The 20348-nt window shown below is 34.1% G+C and overlaps 1 protein-coding gene across 2 annotated transcripts in view; it reads left to right on the top strand.

Annotated features, from left to right (window-relative positions):
* Positions 1-20348, top strand: part of LOC111642282 (centrosomal protein of 120 kDa-like) — a 91029-nt gene that overhangs the window by 53940 nt on the left and 16741 nt on the right. For both annotated transcript variants that reach the window (XM_023388613.1, XM_023388612.1), the window contains exons 12-15: positions 246-356; positions 1302-1391; positions 11453-11545; positions 17458-17570. In XM_023388613.1, coding sequence (XP_023244381.1) covers positions 246-356; positions 1302-1391; positions 11453-11545; positions 17458-17570 — 407 coding nt within the window. The remainder of the gene's footprint in view (positions 1-245; positions 357-1301; positions 1392-11452; positions 11546-17457; positions 17571-20348) is intronic.

Genomic DNA, 20348 nt, shown 5'->3' with positions numbered 1-20348 from the left:
TAATGTGATAGCGTTTCCAGAATTTATTTCTGAGGTTGAAAATTTACTATTGATTTTATTAATAGTAAATTTTTATGAATATTGCTATTTTATTATTTTTGGGCATAGATCTTTGATACAATGTATTAGAATTAAAATATATATTTACATTATAATTTTATTGATAAATAAATAGTCAAAGCTGATTGCCATTATTGTACATTTGATATTTATATATTAAACAAATAAAATTTTTTATATTTTAGTCACAACAAGATCATTATGAATTGAACTTAAGCAATAAACTTACAATGGAAAAACATACAAAAATATTTGAAGAATGGAAGACTGAACAGGAGCATATTTTAAAAGAAAAGGTATTTTTAATGTATAATCTATATTGACATTAAAAGCTCAGACAATTTTAATCATTTTAATAAGAAATTTATTTTGTACTTATAAAAATGTAACAATAATAATAATCTGCATTATTGTATTTCACTTTAATAACAGGTTATCTCAAATATTTTCAGGTAATCAATTTATATGTATGTCATTTTCCAAAAACAATACTACCATTTTAAATCTTTGTAATTATGTTAATTATTATCTGAGAACATTGTACAGTACATTACAACATTGGAAAACTGCCAGTTTCATATTTGCCCATTACAGTTTCTCAGTGCATGCACGTTGTGTCACATGGCATGCATATGACTGATATTCAAATTCTTCCTACACTTGCTACAGCGTATCTGTTGTCATTTCTCCCACAACAGCTACAATTCTACAGTTTCTGCAGCTCCTGCAGATCACTCATGTTGCACAATGATGAGTGATTCTGACTTTAATAGATTGCCTTCACAAACACAAAAAGACTTCCCTGTTATGAAATCACTATTTTTATTTGTGACTCTTCCTAGAGATGGTAGACAACAAGATGTTTGAATGCAGATGGAAGATGAAAATTGGACAGTACTCTCTTATTAGTGTATGTTGCATACTTCTTGGATAATAATTAACATAATTACAATAATTCAAAATGGTAGCATTAATTTTGGAAGACCCATGGTATATTTTTGATAGAAAGGGAATGTACAACAATTTTAAAGGTGTTTTATGTTTGTGTATCATTCCCATTCACTTATAATAAATGTGATTTTTTGATAGTAAAAATATTAAGTCATTTGAAATCTACACCTTTTCAGAATGTATTTTTTGTAGTTCACTTGCTTTTATTTATAATATAGATCTATTTACTTTTTTTTATATTTATATTTCATTCTGTTATGTAATGAATTTTAATTAAACATTATTTTTAGTTGAAACAAAAAGAAAAAGAACATATGGAAACATTAATATTAGAGTGGAAGAAACGTGACATGGAAAGAGAATTATTAATGCAACGTAAAGTAAGTGACAAAATTGTATTTTTTGACTTATCATATTTTCATTCAGAGAGTCTGCAGTTTACCTGTGTTCGAAAGGCACTTTGAAAGGGATTGTGGGTTCTGCTGTTTGACAGTTATATGCCAAGTTCAAGAAAACAATATCTTTCCTTTAGTTCTCTCTGTTTTTTTCTTTATGTTTAATCTATGCTTTAATTGATATTAGAAGACATTCCTGTTTGAATTTATATCTTGAAAGCTGATAAATTTCCAGTAATTATCCCCATCTACATAATGATATTATTTTATAGAACTCTGATGGTTAGCATATGTTATTGGGTTATCATCATCCTGATATGCTATAAACTTGTTGCTTCTTTCATTGTTACAAAGTGAATTTAGGTGAATAAAAATAATTATTTACATTTAAAACAATAGCTCTAGCTTAACTGTGCAATGTTTAATTTTATTTACATACAGCAGCATTGCTTTCTGGTATTTTTTTACCAAAATCAAAACTATAAACATCTTTACAATTTTGATTTATTTGCTGAATGTTTAAAAATCTATTTTAGTAACATTTTTGTATAATCTACAATATTATTAAATATTTTCAAATTCAGTGAATCCTGGCACCATATTGTCAACCATTAAGGCCAGCACAAAGTAGACAGTGCCATTCCTTTTGACATGATGGCAAAGGCAAATTTTATGGTCACATGACTAGTTTGCTTTGACTATCAGGCAAATTCAGCACTTATGCTATCATTCATGACATAGTTCTACAGAACCAATTAGCATTTTGTCTACCCCTCTACAAACTATTGCTTGGTAGTTTGTTTTGTATAGGGTTGGCAACTAAGTGATTGCGGATTTTAAATAAGAATGAAAATTCAAAATTTTTGTTTAAAAATATAACTTTATTCAATTAGGTATCGTCCATTTTTGTATTTGACCTCTTGCCATCTTTCAGGCAGTGTCATAATTCCATGTTCATAAAACTTCTGATTTTTGCCAGCAAAAAACTGAATTAAATGTGTTTTTTCATCATCAGCGTCATTAAAAATTTTACCATTTAAGGAGTTCTGCTTGGAACGAAATAAATGTAATCTGAAGGTGCAGGTCAGGGCTATATGGTGGATGTGACAACACATCCCAACCTAGCTCCAATAATTTTTGGCAAGTGACCAAAGATGTGTGGGGCTTTGCATTATCATACTGGAAAACAACATCCTTACGATTTGCTAATTCTGACCGCTTTTCTTGAACTGCATCGCTTAGTTTGGCGAGTTGTTGAACGTACACATTTGAATTAATCGTTTGGTTTCTTGGTAAAAGTTCAAAGTACAGAATTCCTTTATAATCCCACCAAACTGACAGCATAATCTTTTTTTTTTTTGTGAATCTCAGCTTTTGGTGTCATCTGGGCTGGTTCATCTCACATCACCCATGATCTTTTCTGATTAACGTTGCTATAAACTATCCACTTTTCATTGCCAGTAATCAGTCGTTTCAGAAATGGATCAATCTCGTTGCATTTCAGAAGTGAATCGCAGATGCTAATGCATTGCGTCAAATGAATTTCCTTAAGCTGATGAGGGACCCATAAATTCAGTTTCTTGACATAGCCAAGCTGTTTTATTTTTTTTGAATGCATGTATGTGATACGTTGAGTTGAGTCGAAGAGTAAGCAGGCTGTCTGGTGACTTAGCCCTTGTGAAGTGGAAGTAGAAGATTGGGGTAGGTTGTGTTGGTTAGTGAAGGAAGGGTGATAGCTGATAGGAAAGGTGTGAAGGGAAGATAGTAGGATGGGGTCCCATTGGCACCTTGCGTCGGCATTTATTGAGAGGACAAGACAATATACATTATGCAAGTACAATATACAATATACATAACAGAGTCCAATCCGGGTGGGTGGTATAAGCTCGGGATTCATAGAATCACCTGGTTGCTACATAGGATAATCCGGTTTTACATACCCGTACAATGCGATAGACAAGATTATATACAAACAGAATCCAATTTGGACAGTTGACGTGTGCGCGGTATACAAAGCAGACCGTTTTACATATGCATATGATGAGAGAGACCAGTACAGCAGAGGCCGCCTTAAGCGATTAGGGGCCAAGAGCCAAATACCGAGAACACTAAGCATACAACAAATAGCAGAGCAGTGCATGTTATCAGAAGAAGAGATGCACCACATGACATCAAGACACTCTGTTGTTTTGAAAGATTTCACAGTCCAAGGCAAATTTTTCCAGTTGGTGGAAGTTCTTCTTCGTGGCGCAGAAAAAGTCCCATGGTGGGGGCCAACTCTTGCCGTTGGAGACACAGTAGTTTTTTAGTATTTGTCTTTGGCTTGTATACTTAGTGCAACTCAGTATGATGTGGTTGATGTTCCCGATCGACATGCCATCACAGTCACAGTAGCTGTCCGCTTTCTTTTTTATACGAGCCAAGTAGCTAGGAAGGTTCCCATGGCTGGTCAGGAGCTGCGTGAGACCATAGGAAGGTGAGAAGTAATTCATAGTGATCCGGTTTGCAATGGAGGGTAGAAATTGGTAGGTAATCCTGCTTGTGCTAGAGTTGGTCCATTCTTGTTGCCAATGATCCATGATTTTGTTATTGATGTACCTGTGGATGTGGCTTAGAGGGAGTTTGCTGAAGGTAGTCGACAGTACCGCGTTGCCTGCCGCCCTTTTAGCAAGCTCGTCCGCTCATTCATTACCTGGCTGGCCAGAATGCCCGGGGGTCCAGCTGAAGTTGGTGGGCCTGAGTTTGTTTAAATGTCTCGCTAGGTGCTGGATTTTAATCCCTGTTTCAGTCTGCTTCTTGCCCCCTTGTATACTCCTTAGTACGTAGCGGCTGTCCGTAATGAAGTTTATCATGCCATTCGTTTTTTTGATATTTCTGTTGACGTAGGAGAGGGCCCTTTCCATTGCCCAGAGCTCGGCCTGATTGCTTGAGCAGAAATCAGCCAATCTATAATATTCCTCGTGTGCAGTGGAATTTAGACGGTTATTATAAACCACAAAGGCCGCCCCTGTACCCTTATCGCTGCTGGTCCCATCTGTGTAAACATGCCAGTTGTAGTTGGAGTGGTCAGTTTCATTAATGTGCATGAGTATGGCGTCCATCTCTGCTGGGTGGTTATGAATGGCAGTACCGGTTTTGTAGTAGTCCACACCGTAGGCCTTAATTTGGTCCATTATATCAGCGTCCTCTTGTGAGGAGGTGTTTCTGTAGGTAATTATTTGGTTGTCTTCCTCGTTGAGGCGACTATTTTCCTTCTTAAGTGTCCTGGACCAGACCATACTGTTGATTTTTATATGAATTGGTTCAATATTTGCGATGGCGAGGAGGGCATCTGTAGGTGCTGTGCAGTAGGCTCGGCAAATTCTGATGGCGAACGATCTTTGGACCGAGAATAGTTTCCTTTTATTGTGCACGATGTTGGCTCTGTCGCCCCAGATTTGAGCAGCGTACAGGAGCGCCGGCTCAATTGCTCCTTTATATATTAGTCTGCAGTTTTTCGTGCTGATCCCCCAAGAGTTTCTGGCGATGTGATATAGCATGTTTGCTCTCCGATTTACCTTTTTACAGAGCTCCTCAATATGGGTCTTGTAGTTCAGAGTAGGGTCGAGTAGTATTCCCAAGTATTTTAAGTGTGTAGTTATCTTGATTTTTTTGATTATTGATGTAAAGGCTGAGCGGCCTTTGTAGTTGTTTCTTGTTTGATTTTTTAGTGCAAACCAAGGCTTCGCATTTCTGGTAGTTAATCGGTAATTTGTTTTCCTTACTCCAACGGTTTAAGATTTCGAGGGTGTCATTTCCAGTCTTCTGGAGGACATCACAGTTCTGGTGCCTCACCATCAATATCGTGTCATTTGCGAAGCCTTGGATTTGAGCATCAGTTGTTTTTGGGATGTTATTCAGAAGGTCGTTATAGACAAGGTTCCAGAGGCCGGGTCCACAGCGAGATCCCTGGGGGAAACCCCTGTCTACCTCTTTGATGATGTTTATATTATTATGGAAAAAGCCGGCTTTTCTCCTCGTCAAATAGTTCTTTGTTAGATTGTACACATTCCTGGGACAGTGCACTTTTTTTAGGTTCTTTAGGATGGCAGGCACCATAGGTGGTCAAAGGCTTTTCTATAGTCAATACTGACCAAGAGAGCATGTTTATTCTTATCCCAAGCTTCTTTTATAAATTCAGTAACTTTTTCGATTGCATCGATTGTGGATCTTCCCGGCCTGAACCCATACTGCCCATCATTTATATGACCCTTGCTTATTAGGTGCCAGTTAATCCTTCCTACGATGAGGCCGTCCAGCACCTTACCCAAAACCGGAAGGAGGCTTATTGGTCTGTAGTCTTTTTCCGCTGTAGGATTGACCGTCTTAGGAATGAATTTAATGCATACTAACTTCCAGGTATCCGGGAAGTAGCCTTGATGGAGGCAATCGTTATAGAGGACAATGAAGGCGATGGGGATCGCCTTGAAGGCCTTCTTAACCATCTCTGCTGTTATCTTGTCATGCCCTGGCGCCTTTTTATTTGCCAGAGTATTGATAGCTTGGCGGACCTCCCCAAAAGAGAATCATCTGTCATCTTCCCCATCTGCCTCCTCTAATATTTCAGAGCGAATACGCCTGTGGCTGCGTTCATCCTTTATCGGATCTTCGGCCGGAAAATGGAAGTCAAGGAGTTTTGTTATGTTCCTACTTATGTCATAATTACTACTGTTTGTGTTACCATGGAATGTGAAGATATTCGGAATTGCTGCCCCTTTCTTTTGCTTAAATGTAATCCTATATGGTTTACCCCATGGGTCGATAGTTGGGTCTCCACAGAACTTGCGCCAGGCGTTTGACCTGGTTTTATTTATGTTATTTTTATATGCTTTTAAGGCCTCCGTGTATTCCTTCCCTCTTTGTTCCTTTCGTGCACCATTGCTTTCCCTAAGCCACTTCTTCCTGAGTTTCCTCACTCTCTTTTTTTCGTTTTCAAGGTTCTTGTCCCACCAATGAGTGCGGGACTCTCTACTTTTCAGCTTCGATGATTGACTGTGGGCATAGGTGATTGAGTAAGTGATGTGGTTAACATAGTGATCGATGTCTTCTTGGTTTCTGTTTTCTGTAAATCGATATTCCCTCCACTGTCTAGCGAAGATCTCATGAAAGAGATCCCAGTTGGTAATTTTGCTGTAGTATTTATTTGTCTGAGCCCCTTGCTGGTAGTCATTTTTAATTGTTGTCAGAATATATCGGTGGTCACTTGCGGAGTCTTTGAGGAGGGTATTGCAACTTATGATCTTACTTCCCACCCCAGTGGGCACCAGACAGATGTCCGTCCAGCCCTTTGCCCTTGCGGTCTGAAAGGTGGGTATATCAGAAGTGTTGAGGGAAATACCATCTATTTCGTTTAACAGGTCTTGCAGCAGCCTCCCCTTGTTATCTTCTATCTCATGATACCATATGGGGGATTTTGCGTTGCAGTCGCCTGCGATAATATACGTATTCTTGTCTAGTTTCCTCAAAACTGAGGCTAGCTCATCGACACAATCTTCGTCACTGTCGAAGGGTGAGAAATATATGCTTAATATGTAGTCCACAGGTCCTTGGTGGAGTGCCGCTATGGTAATCCAGTTGGAGCTGAGCTCGGGTATTAATGCAATGCTGACATGGTTGTTCCTGACAATTATTCCACATTTCAGCCTTTCACCATCAGTATTTTTGTACAAAACTTGCCAAGTACCGAACCTTACAATTTGATCCTTTATGGTGTAAGGTTCTTGGATGAGGACAATGTTTGCATCCAAGTCGTTTGCCGATTTTATAACAAGTGAAGAGGCTGCCTGGCTCTTTTGAGTGTTTATTTGTAAGATTTTAAAGTTACCTTTATCCATGATGTTGTAACTTTGTCTAGTTGTAGAGGGAATGGTACTTGTGTTATTCATAATTGGTTTGTTTCACCAGTAATTTCTTGTAAGATTTTAAGACGGGACAGAACAGCGAGAAGGCATTATGGTTTGTATCGTATTTGTGATCGTTTTGTTGCCCTTTATTTGCTTTCACACAATTGATACATGTAGGTGTATCTTGTTGGTTTCCACAGTCCTTAAACTTATGGCGCTTAGTGCTTAAACTTATGGTGCTTAGTGCTTACCACAGCGCTCTCTGTGGTCGCAGGATGCCGCCATATGCCCGAATCCAGTACATCGGTAGCACCTGACTATGGGGATATAGTCGTCGACCACCAGAGTGCCCCATTCATAGCTCACCCGTCTCATATTAATTAGTATATTACGCAGTGCTGGGGGCACTGACATCACCACGTGTCTGTATCCTGGTTTTGTCTTGGAGTTTATCCCATGCGTAATTTTTATTTCTTGCTCAAAAGCCTCTTTAGAATATTTGTTCCGTATTTCCTCGTTCTGTTCGTATAGTTTTTTAATTAGCTCCTCTTTTCCCTCCACAGCCGGTACGTTTAAGAAAATCACTCTAGGTCTTCTTCGTTTGAGCCTAGTCATCCTTACCCTCTCGTTCAGCTCTGGTAATTTCTCAATTGCCTCTTGCAAGTTTTTTGCATCCCTTTCCGTTTTAACCCGGAACTTAATTCCCTTGCCAGGAACAGCTGATACTTGCCTCATGCTTATGCCTAGACTTGCTGGGTCTATCTTTTCACTTATAACATTCATCATCTCCTCTGGACATTCATCATTCCCCTTCTTTTGTCACTGTTGACACTATCATTAAGTCTTGTGTCTTCTCCCCTTGCTGGGATGTAGCAATAGTGTCAGTTATTATATTTGTGGTACGGCTTCCTCTATGAGAGGTGGACCCCCTTTTTGCCACTTCCATGTAGATGCTGTTACCCTCTCCTGCACCTTCTTTGGTCCTTACGGCTAGCACAATACCGTAGATACTATTAGCGGCAGCGTGCATATCGAACGCTGCTCGCCTGATGGCTTTCCTATTGCTCACTGATACCAAGCCATGGGAGTTCACCGGTACAGCTTGCATAATTATATCGAGTCCCTGGGTGATTGTCTCTAAGAAATCCATCTCTGGGCGATCCATCATCAAAGATTCGTCGTGAAGACACGGAAAAAATACAAAAACAGCCCAACAATATACAAATGCGGGTAACCTAGGATGATGTGACCAGCGAGACCCGAAAAACGAGACGAACATCCACCGAATTAGGGTTGGTTAGGGTACTTGACCTGGCCACGTGCAGAGGTCAACGACCTTTGACTCCTTTGTCTGGTACAGATTTAAGATTGCTCGTTATTTTAAGACTAATATACATGGACACATGAAATTTAGTACACAGATAGTTAATACATAGATAAAGGAACTGCCCGAATAAGAAGGAGAATGGTGGCCTGAGAAGCCTGCACAACGGCCCGAACTGTGACTACTTTCGGTCGTTGTAGAGCGTGAACAAAACGTCGGAGTGAAAATCCAATGACGGCGTTGGAAAGCCCGTAAAAAGCCGAGAAAAATGATGTATTACACTACCTCTTACTGGCGGGATTCGCCTGGAAATGGCGGACAGAAAACACAAAAATTCCGGGGGTCCTAACTACTGAACCGTTGGTCCAATCCGGAAAAATCCGAAGTCGTTCGACAGCTCGTGAAGAGACGAATCCGGCGATATAAGTTAATCCACTGATTGATCAAAGGTAACACCGATGCGGCGATCCAAAAACAGAGCACATCCACTCACTGCCTAACTCAAAATCCCTAACAGGAATGGTATGTATGTGATACATTGAGCTTCTGTGCAATCTCATGCGTTGTGCTATGACAATCTGAATTGATAATGGCCTTGATATGGGTCTCATCAACTTCGACTGGACGGTCAGATCGTTGAGCATTTTTCAGTGAAAAATCACCAGAATGAAATTTGGCAAACCAATTTTGACACTGCCTTTCTTTCAAGGCTTCATTCCCATATACGGCACATAACTTCTTGTGTGCTTGTGATGCATTCTTGCCTTTTTGGAAATAATACAATAAAATATGTCTGAAATGCATGTCTTGTTCTTCCATTTATAAATTGGGATAAAAACGAAACTAAATAACTAATCGATACAATTTTTTTACTAAATTAAAGATGAAAGTCCAAACGACAAGAAAACAATATAGGTTAAATGCTTTGAACACGATGACAAAGCAAAAAAATGTGCTAAGGCCACCTATTGACAAAATCCGCAATCACTTAGTTGCCAACCCTATAAAACGATGATGACTTCATAGTTGATGTTAGCTTCGGCTGCTTCCCTTTGTTGTTTGTCAGGAATTTAATAAATAAATGAAAACAAAATTGAGGACTTGATAGATTTATACCATATTTTTGCAAAATGATCAGCATTTGTGTGGGGCACCACACAAATGGGGGAGAACAGAAAATGCTGGAAATCTCAGGATTACTGGCATGTTGGTTAAACTGCGACTAAAATATAAAATTAATCAGATCTAACAAAACTAGTTGTTAATTAAACATTAAAGAAAACATTCTTTTGAGTACAATGAACTAATAACATTGTAATTTAACTGACTTAAAATCAGGAAGAGTTTTTGTTTACAAGACAACAAAATAATTAACAAGTTATTGACATTAGTACTACTAGTAGTAGTTAGTCAGTCAGTCAGTCAGTCAGTCAGTGTGGGCTATACTGATCATCTACCCTGACCTTAAAAATAACACTTTTCTCTCAAATTTCACACAAAGCTTTGGCTTTGTGTGAAATTTGTTTGTTAAGCAAGTTTGTTAAATTTAATATGTTCATTTTTGTGGTTTTGAACCTTATTTAAACTGGCATGCCGACATTCCCTGTGATAAACTGGCATGTTGGTTTTTACCATATCATTTTTACCAAATATCTGATAACATGGGTCTCCCCAGATAGACCAGCATTTCAGCGAAAATATGTTAAATTTCAATAAAATAATTTATATTGTTACTTCAATGAAAATTTATCAAACAGCTCTGTTTTGTAATCCCAGCATAGCTAAGATATGGCCAAAATGTAAAGCACAAATGTCTTCTTTGTAGCCTATGTTGCATGCTCCTTTCTCACAAACTTTCAAATGTGCACGAATTTTGTCGTTCACTGCCTGAAAAATCAAACTTCTTAGATGCTATAGGTATCAAACAGACCACCTACTTTCCATCAAAGAGTATAATGTAGAGTGATGTTGATTCAGTGACTGGCAATCAATGACCATCAGGCGTGTGATGATTGAACTAAATTGCTTCGACCAGTTTGCTTTGATATTGTCTAGTTTGTGTCAGCCTTTAAGAAATGAAATTGCTATTTCTGGAAGACAAAAGTTTATTAATGTATAAGGAATATTTTTGGCCTATCTTATTACAGTAATATCTGTGTGAATTGGAATTGCATGGTACTGAATTTTTTTCTTCCAGTTTGAATAGCTTTTAATATTTTTCTTTTTCGTTTTTATTTTACTGTATAAATGCCACACAGTTACATTTATTTTTATAATAAAATTACATATACAAAAGATGCTTTATTACTATAGTGCTGTTCACCATAACTTTAGACTATTGCCAAAGCTAAGCAGCCTTTTAATAGTGTCATTATTAGTCATTATTATAACATATAATAATGATTTTGTAAGGGTTTAATAAGTTATGCCTTTCTTTGGACTATATTTTTTTGTGAATTACTTATTAGTGTTCAATAGTCCAAAGTTAAGGTGAACTTCACTAAAGATTTAATCTAAGTTAATCTAAACTGATTTTTAAGTAAAGATTAAAATATTTAAATGCAAGAATTGAGATCATTTGATTCTAAAAAGTTCTTGTTTTTGAGAACTTGGGCTAAATATTCAAATACTAAGAGTTCTCAGATTTTATCCTTATGAACTCATGTAACAGAAATCAAGCCAGTTTAAGAACCAAGAATCAGTTTTTTCATTTTGCCATCAGAAATTTTAACCACATTACAGTGAATTTGAAATGAAGTTCTACTGGGTCTTTGAATTAGTAATTTAAGTGAGCTTATAAATATTCTCAATTTATTGATTGAAATGTTTAATTTATTCAGTTACGAGAATATCAGCAAATGGAAGAAAAGTTAAAACAAGCTCTTTCAGACATCGAAGTTAGAGAAAGGCATCTAACAATAAATGAAAATGAGGTAAGATAGTATTTTAGTGAACTGAATGAATCTGAATATTTACAGTTTATATACTGCAGATATTCCTATTTATTTATTAAGCAAATATATAGATTTTTGAATATTTTTNACAATCAATGTTGCTGAATCGTTGTCTCGCTGCACCAGAAGTGACACAACTCATGAAACCTATGACACAAAGCGTGCCATTTTCTGACTCTTACAAATTATTTTCAATATTTTGCATTAAAATCTCGCGACCCCAAGATTTCGCTAAGCGACCCCAAATGAGGTCACGACCCATAGTTTAAGAGGCCCTGATCTAGATATTTACATCCTGATACAAATATATGACACCTGATGGTCAATCAGACATTTGTTTTATATTTTAAATTAATACATTTCATCATATATTCTATTTTGATGTATATTTCCAAAATAAGTTTTAATTTGAGGATGATTGCTAGCAATCAAAGATTTTTGTTTTTCTCCATTTCATTTGTGTTTCATGAGTTGGATTGGTTGAGCAAGTGTTTTGAATATTATCCAGTATTTAGTGCATTTATTATTTGTTATAATGACAGTGAAATTGAAAAGAATGTTATTGTCTCAACAAGTTGGAAATATTTGATAATACTTTGAAAGGAGAAATATTTGTATTAATCCTTAACTATACATACAAATTTTCAAGTATTAGTATAAATTCAAAAGAGTGTCTTTTCATTAAAGTATTACCAAATTAATGCTTTAAAGTTTTTACATAAAGATATGCTTTTATATTNTGTTTTATTTTAATTAAATGTTGAAATAATTTAAATATAAGAAAAGTGAAATATTTATTTTTATAGATAAAATTTATTATGAATAGAAAGAGTGAATTATATGATTCCGAAGTTCAAGAATTTTCTGTTACAATTTGTATTTTTAAATTTTAGGTTTTGCTTGGCATAGATTTGTTTGGTAAAGGAAGTGTAAATTATCATTACTTTTGGGTCTATAATGACTCCAATAGCGATAACTTATTATTTTATTAATCATTAATAAAATGTTTTCATTTGTCATTTTTTAAGAACCAAAGAAATGTGTGTATTGTTAAAAATATTAAATGAATGTGAGGATCCATACTATTCACTAAAATTTGTTTTAAAAAGTTTTAGAATATGAAAAAATTATTTAAAAGATATAAAATATTGTTAGTTAAAGTTTACATTTTGACGTGAACTGAATTAAACAATGTAAGTTGTAAGATCAACTATTTTTGGTTGGGATTGGAATTTGATGATATGAAACATTGACAATTGATCTCTCCCACAGCCTAAATTGGGCTTGAATTTTCACTTGGAGACCCATAGAAAGAGAGGTTGAGAGATCAAGACCAATCAGAATTGCTGTCTTAAGGATTTTTCTCTGATCAGGTACCCTACATCAAAAGCCAGAAAGTCTTCAGGTCATCTGTTACATTTTGATCTTTTTCTCAACTCACATGAAGTCTGTCATCTTTACTTCTTGAGATCTGTCATTTACAATCGCCTTCATCACTTGAGGTGTCTGACCAGTGGTAAAGTTGACCATCACATCTCAGTGTTAGAAGTGCGTTGAAAGCATTCACTGGACCTTCCTACAGCCAGCTACCATTTTTTTTTTTCAATGACAAGACCACAATCCTGCTAAACAGTCAATGTTCTATAAATACAGGTAATTATTCATACTTGTAGAACATTGACAGCCAATTGCACAGACAGAGTTTACGTTAAACAATGTTTATCAACAGAATGGCCTATAGACGTTGGCTGGCTGAATTGTGGTTTAAAATGCATTACAAAGATAATGATCATCTATTTCTGAACGTCCTCTACATGAACTTCGGCAAAATATTGGCTCTTACTTTCTTCGCCATTACTCCCCTGTTTTAGGAGTCGTTTGGTCAATTGGGTTATTTGTTTGTGACATCAGAAAAGATCGCCAGCTATATTCAGAAAGCTTCTGGAAATAAAATGTTATGGCTGTCAACAACCATTGTTCAGAAATTAATGACAATCCTTTTTCATTTTGATATTTAATTTCATCGCCAACACAGTTTAAAATACGAACAAATCCATATTTAGAAAATTTATATCTAATTCAAAATTTGTCTTTGGAATAGATTTTTAAGGAATTATTTCATCATTGTGTTATTATCTTTCTTCATAACTGTCTAAATGAATAATTTTAAATATTATATTATTACTATTACATTTTTTTATTTCTATAAAAAGATTTCGGTAATTATTAAAATTGTCTCATTTGTTTAACAGAATGTTCTGATTAGGGGATTAACAACAATGACCCTGAAATGCTTTAACATTTTATAACCGACATGATTCTGGAATTGTAAATCAATGCATCTGATTTAAATTAATTAAGTCTTCACCCATTTGAATATCAGAATTGGAAGATTTAAAACAAATTGAAAGTATTTAATTTTGTTATTTTTGCTCCAAGCAATTAATTAATGAATAATTTTGTCCATTCGTACCATTTACAATATTTATCAAAGGATCGATATCCATTTTTATCTAAACCAGTGTTTCTCAACCTCTAACGAATCGTTGCCCCCTTCAATGTAGTATTGCCCCCTTCAATAAAGCCGTTACGTAGTATTGCCCCCTTCACTTCAAAATTCCAATGCCAAGGGCCAAGGCTAACATTAAATTTTGTACTGCATTGAATAGACTAGTGACTAGTATAATGTTATTTGTTTAATTATTGTATGATATAACGAATAAAATATCCAATTATTCTTAATATAATGTTTTACTGTATCGCCCAGAAAATTGTTTTTTGGCTTCCAAAATATAAATTGTTACTAATTGCCCCCTCAACATGGAAAAACGCCCACGTGGGGGTGATATCGCCCCATTGAGAAATACTGATCTAAACTTTTCCACGAACAAAGTGTGAGAATCTAGAAATTGGAAGAAAGTCATTTTGTGTCAAAACAAGGAGAGAAAAAGATCTATAAATTAATAGAAAATAATATTTTAAACTTCAACGAATTTTACAAAAACGGATATCAAAAGAAACTTTCGATTTTAGAAAGGAAGTTGATTTCCTTTCCACAGCCGATTCGTGAGATGAGTCAAAAATGCAGCTTTTGCACACGCTACTTAGCCATCAGAGAAGGCCGATATAAAAGGGACATTTTCCTGCCATTCGAAGAGAGACCATCATACGAAGGGAGATCGCCATTCAGGGAGTCTGCCATTCAAAGTGTTCTCCATACGATATAGAGAGTCTGTCATACAAGTCTGGTCCTATGAGTTTGTTAATTGAAAGTCATACTACAGAGTCCTCCATATGATATATAGAGTCAGTTATACGACGAGACCGTCATAAGAAGAGTTATCTTTACAAGAAAGTGCCATAGAAAATATAAGAAGATTATCCGTAATTAAAGAAGATTCTCATACATTGAAATATTGAAAGAACTGAGAAGGTAATATGATAACGGTTAGATCAATGTGAACTCTCTCTCATGCGTCAGTCAGGTTTAAAATAAGATTAGGTTTAAGTTAGTTATTTAGATTTAGGTTTAAGTGCGATTTGTTAGTCATTCATTTGTATACTTTTGATATTTTTGATTTATTAAATGTTTTAGTTTATTTTATAAATATGGCTTGGTTAATGTTAGATATTCACACTTATACTTATTCAGGTTACTTGCGTTCTTCATTATTAGAAGTTAGTGATAATGCATGTTAATGCGTGTGTAATAAAACTGATTAACTGGTGTCAACATCCTGACATGATCTAGACTTTACTGTCTATATCCTTATTCACTTTAAAGCACTCCTTAAAAATTTTGAGATCAAATCTTGCGATTTGTGCCAATTAAGTGGTGCTCCAAGTTGTACCCCCAGCTAATCTCACACTTTTTGCTCCCCCAAAATGTAAATTGTTACTAATTGCTCCCTCAATGTGGAAAAATGCCCACATGGGGGCGATATTGCCCCCATTGAGAAACACTGATCTAAACTTTTCCACGAACAAAGCTACCACTCAAATTAAAAAGTCCTCTAAACCTGCTGTCTAGTGAGTCTAGAAAATAGGTCAAATAACTTGTTTCTAATCGCTGTCTACATTGTGGCAAGCAAGAAACACCGTCTCTACAATGAAATTTTTCTAAACAGTGGTCTATCCGATCTGTAAACCATCGTCTGCCTCTAAACATTGTCTCTGCAATCAGCTGTGACTGTTGAGCAGGACTCAAATTAAACCTGGATCCTCTTAATTTAGAAATATGTCATGGATATGCCAAGAACAATGTAAGAAATCTATCTCATAAAATAAACAGTCTTGCTTCACTGTCCACTTTATCCATATACTGTACAACCTATCATCCTTCTTGTCATCCTGAGTGACATCTTTTTCTCTAAGAGAGTGTTGACTGCATTGCCACATATATCATTTTTAACATTTACATTTTTAACAGTATATAACATTTTTATTTTTCTGGCTGTTATATATATATATAACAGCCAGGAAAGTAAAAACATTTTTATTCACTATTACACCAATAAAAATTATTTTTTAATTCTGAGAGTATAAAATTGATATTCATTTGATGACCTCCATGAGGTTTCGTCATAGTCCAGATATTGAATGTGGCAATGCAGTCAACACACTCTTAGAGAAAGAGATGTCACTCAGGATGACAAGAAGGATGATAGGTTGTACAATATATGGATAAAGTGGACAGTGAAGCAAGACTGTTTCTACAAACAAAACTGTTTATTTTATGAGATAGATTTCTTACATTGTTCTTGTCATATCCATGACATAATATATCATGGATATATATATATATATATAACAGAGGGAAAGTATGGCAATGGGTCAAAAAATGACCCTTGAAGATTTTTACATTGGAATCAGGACCTTAAAACATTGAGAAATGCAAAAAAATTCAGAGGTAATTTCTATATGTATGGCTGTGTGGGGGGCACAATTTTGTTCACCCTGTTTGAAGATTTTTACAATAACTCCTGTGCTTTTTTTCTGAGAGTTTATCATTGTCAGCTAGACAGAGCTGACAATGCTGAATCAATTTCTTCTATCCACATCTGTCCATTGTTATTTAGTAGGTGAAAGTGAATCTTAATTTTTTTAGTGCAGCACTCTTATTTGGATAATTTAATTTTTATTTTCACATTTAATGTAATTTCTGCAAATATTTCTGTTTTAATTTTTCAACTTTTACAGAAAACTCAACAAAGAAAAAAAAAATAGAAGCTGTGCAGACAACAGTTGATAAATATTTTGAATGGTTTTAAAATTTTTACTCCATGTTTTTCTTTCTTAGGCTGCTTTAGTGGTTAGTCTAAACTCTCTCTAATCAATCTTTAATCTTATTTTCCATGATTTGTCTTAATTTTTATATACAAATACACTGTATTTTATTTAAAATGTTTAATTAATTGATAATTTTTTAATATAAATTTTAAATAATTATATTATATTAATGTTTTCGATTAAATTATATACTATAGATTGTTATCATAAATGAAATTAATTTTAAATTTAATTCTTTTTAATGTAAGTTTTAAATTAAAAAATTAACATAGTAATTTGTTTGCTTTAATGATGATTTTTGTTTTTAATATTTAAAGTTTTAATTTAATGTTTATTGTGTTTTGAAATGATTAATAAAAGCCATTTAAAAACTAAAAAGATGAGCAAAAAAGACTCCATTTTAGATTTCATTTTTTACTCTCCTTTTGAAATTTATAAATTATTGAATTTTGAAGTTTGGTTATATAGAAACAAGCTGTAAAGAGAATAATAATAAATTATAAAAATGAAACGATATCACTTTTTGGGGTTATCATCATTTGATTTATTTAATTTTGTTAATTAATCTGACCTAACAACACTTAATTTGTCTCTTATTTTAGATTTTAAGATCAAAAGCTGATTTAAAACATCAGAAAGAAATTATGGAAAGGGAAGCCAATGAAATAATTAAACATATAAAGGAAGAAAATGAATTTATGGTTGAAATTGAAAGGTATGTCTATAGCAAAGCTATTTTTATTGATATCGTATTTATTTGCATATAAGACAACCTCACATACAGGACGAGGTGTGACTTTAAAGATCAAATAAAGAAAATTAGATTTATTTATACAATTGTAATTTTATTTTGCTTAATCACAAGTAAAATATCAAATGAATGTAAATGCACACATTGTCCCACAAAAATTACTGGCATTTTAAACTTTAAGGAAAAATCTTGTAAAATCGACAACATAGTTTGTTCATGTAAAGCTGGACAGTTGGGAAAACTTTCTGCCAATTCTTAACAGTCGAATCCACTCTTTGTTGATTACATTTATGAGTTTCTCTGAATTCTGATTTCTGAATAATCATCTGTTTTCATGTGGGAATGGATTAAAACTTAAATCGTGCTCTCGTGTGATTTTGGATTTCAATCTGGAATTCAATTCAAAAGCCTTGCTTCTCCCATTGATATTCATCTTTACTCCTGACAATGCACAAGAATGATTTAAACAACCCAGATAAAATAGTTTTGTTTTTAGACACCAGAGGGTGAGCATCCAATAAAAAACATAGCTCACAAAAATTATTTGCAAAAACGCAAAAAATCTTTTGTTTGCACTTATAGGATGATCTAGGAATTTGAAGCAGTGAAAAGTGAATAAAAACCTCATCATATATGCAAGTAAATATGGTATATGAACATGTATTAATAAAATTGTCTTTAGTATATTAGTTGATAAAAATGTTTTTAACTGTTGTTTAATTCAGAAAATTTACAGTATCTATGAATTTTTAAAAAGTATTTTTTTTAAAAATGTGTTAAAATTTTATAAGAAGTCTGAGAAAATGAATAACTTCCTTACTTTGCTGTTTAAATCATAAGCATTATATATAAATGCTGATTTTTTTACAGTGTTCTTTTAAAAAAATTTGCAGATATTTGTGAGATATCATATGGTAATAACACTTTAAGTAGTGTGACAATCATTTTTGTATCTTGCTATCTAAAAATAGCACACAGCACACACAACTGTTGGTGTTTGATGTTTTGCATTTTGCTTTGAATAGTTTTTATACTAGTTACAAATTTCATTTGTTCTTATGCTTGAAATAAAGCCCATTTTTTGTTTGTATTTGAGACATTAAACAAATCAGTTTTGATAGCTATCAAACTGTTTTATAACAATTCAAAATTTTATATTAATTTTCATAATAGATATTTTCTTTAAGAAGAAATGGTATACTTATTTTAGGATATTTTAGTAGTACTGTTTATTCTATTGATTTACAATATGTTACATAAAAATCAAAATAGAAAATTTTTTAATAAATTATTGATGACATTTGCACATATTATAATAAAGAAAATATAAAAATCTTTACTCTAATGACATTTAAATATAGACTATCACAATCACATAATAATACTAATATTTCGAAATAGGTATAAAATCATGAAAAATACTTTGACCTTCTAAAACAGTAGTGCCCAAACTTTCAATTGGCAGGCCAAATTGCATAAGTCATAAGTATGTGGGCCACAAATATTTTGTATATTCCATATATACAAAATAATTAAACTTGCTTCTATCATTTATAAGTGATGAATCAAATATGGTTGCTGGCTGGATTAACCTGTGCCATAGGTCTGATTTGGGCATTACAGTTCTAAAAGTCACAAATCCATTTGTACTGAATACTAGTTGCAAATTTCATTTTTTGATTTTTGTACATGCATGTATCTGACATCTAGGTACATTATCAGTGTGTCTAGAAAATGCCAGAAAAAATTCATTAGTTTATAGTTTGTTCTGTTTGTGTTTCTTAATACATTATGTTTTATTAATGAAAAATCTATATATATAAAAATGAATGTGTGTGTGTGTGTGTGTGTGTGTGTCTGTCTTTCATGCATTACCACACCGTTTATCCGATTGCCATGAAACTTTGGGAAGTTGTTTAATATACTCTGGCGAAAGTTTGTGGCATAGTACGATTGCCATGCCATAAAACTTTGGAAAGTTTTTTTAATTTTTTAATACACTCCCGCGAAGTACATTTATCCTACGATAGATGGCGCGCGTTTACACGAGCATTCGCGCACAGTGTGTTCGATCGATTTCAAATTGTGAAGACCATTTCCCCCCTTCAAAAAATATCTCTATATATGCATTTGTGAACTGTTATTTACGATATTTATAATAAGTTTTGTTTAATCACTTTATTTCAACTTTTTTTTGCTAATTATGTATTCGCTCGAACTTCGTTAAAACCTTAACTGTACCCCGAACAACAACCGAAGTTGTAGGAAGAAATTCGCGTATTTTACCGATCTAGGTATCCCCCCTTTTCCAAATTTTAATATCGACTCAAAATAATTTAAAAAGACAAATTACAATAAAACGGTTTATTATCCAACTATCAGAAATTTCACAACATGCCAAGGAAGAGAGGAAGGAGCAATTAAATAATTAAAATTATAAAGGATTTAAAAATATATATAAAAATGGGGAATATCGCACTTCTGACAATCGCAGCGAGTGTGTGGGCTAAATTTGGAGAATCCGTGCTTCTCGCATGGACAACTGTATGTGGCCGGCTCACGCGTCGAAAAACCTTCCGATTTATTCGTGTACACACCAGAGGAAAAAACAAAAAATATCGTGTATCCACAAACACTCCAATAAATAAATAGAATTGAAACAACACTTTGAAATGTTTTCCCGATGAAAATGAATAATAATAATAAGTTTCAATAAAAATAATAAAATGTAAATTGAATTTT

Source organism: Centruroides sculpturatus, unplaced genomic scaffold (genome assembly GCF_000671375.1).
Source record: "Centruroides sculpturatus isolate CEXI.00-Female unplaced genomic scaffold, Cexi_2.0 scaffold751, whole genome shotgun sequence".
Taxonomy (NCBI): domain Eukaryota; kingdom Metazoa; phylum Arthropoda; class Arachnida; order Scorpiones; family Buthidae; genus Centruroides; species Centruroides sculpturatus.
The sequence above is the reverse complement of the archived record's forward strand: the minus strand, read 5'-3'. Positions and strand labels throughout refer to the sequence as shown.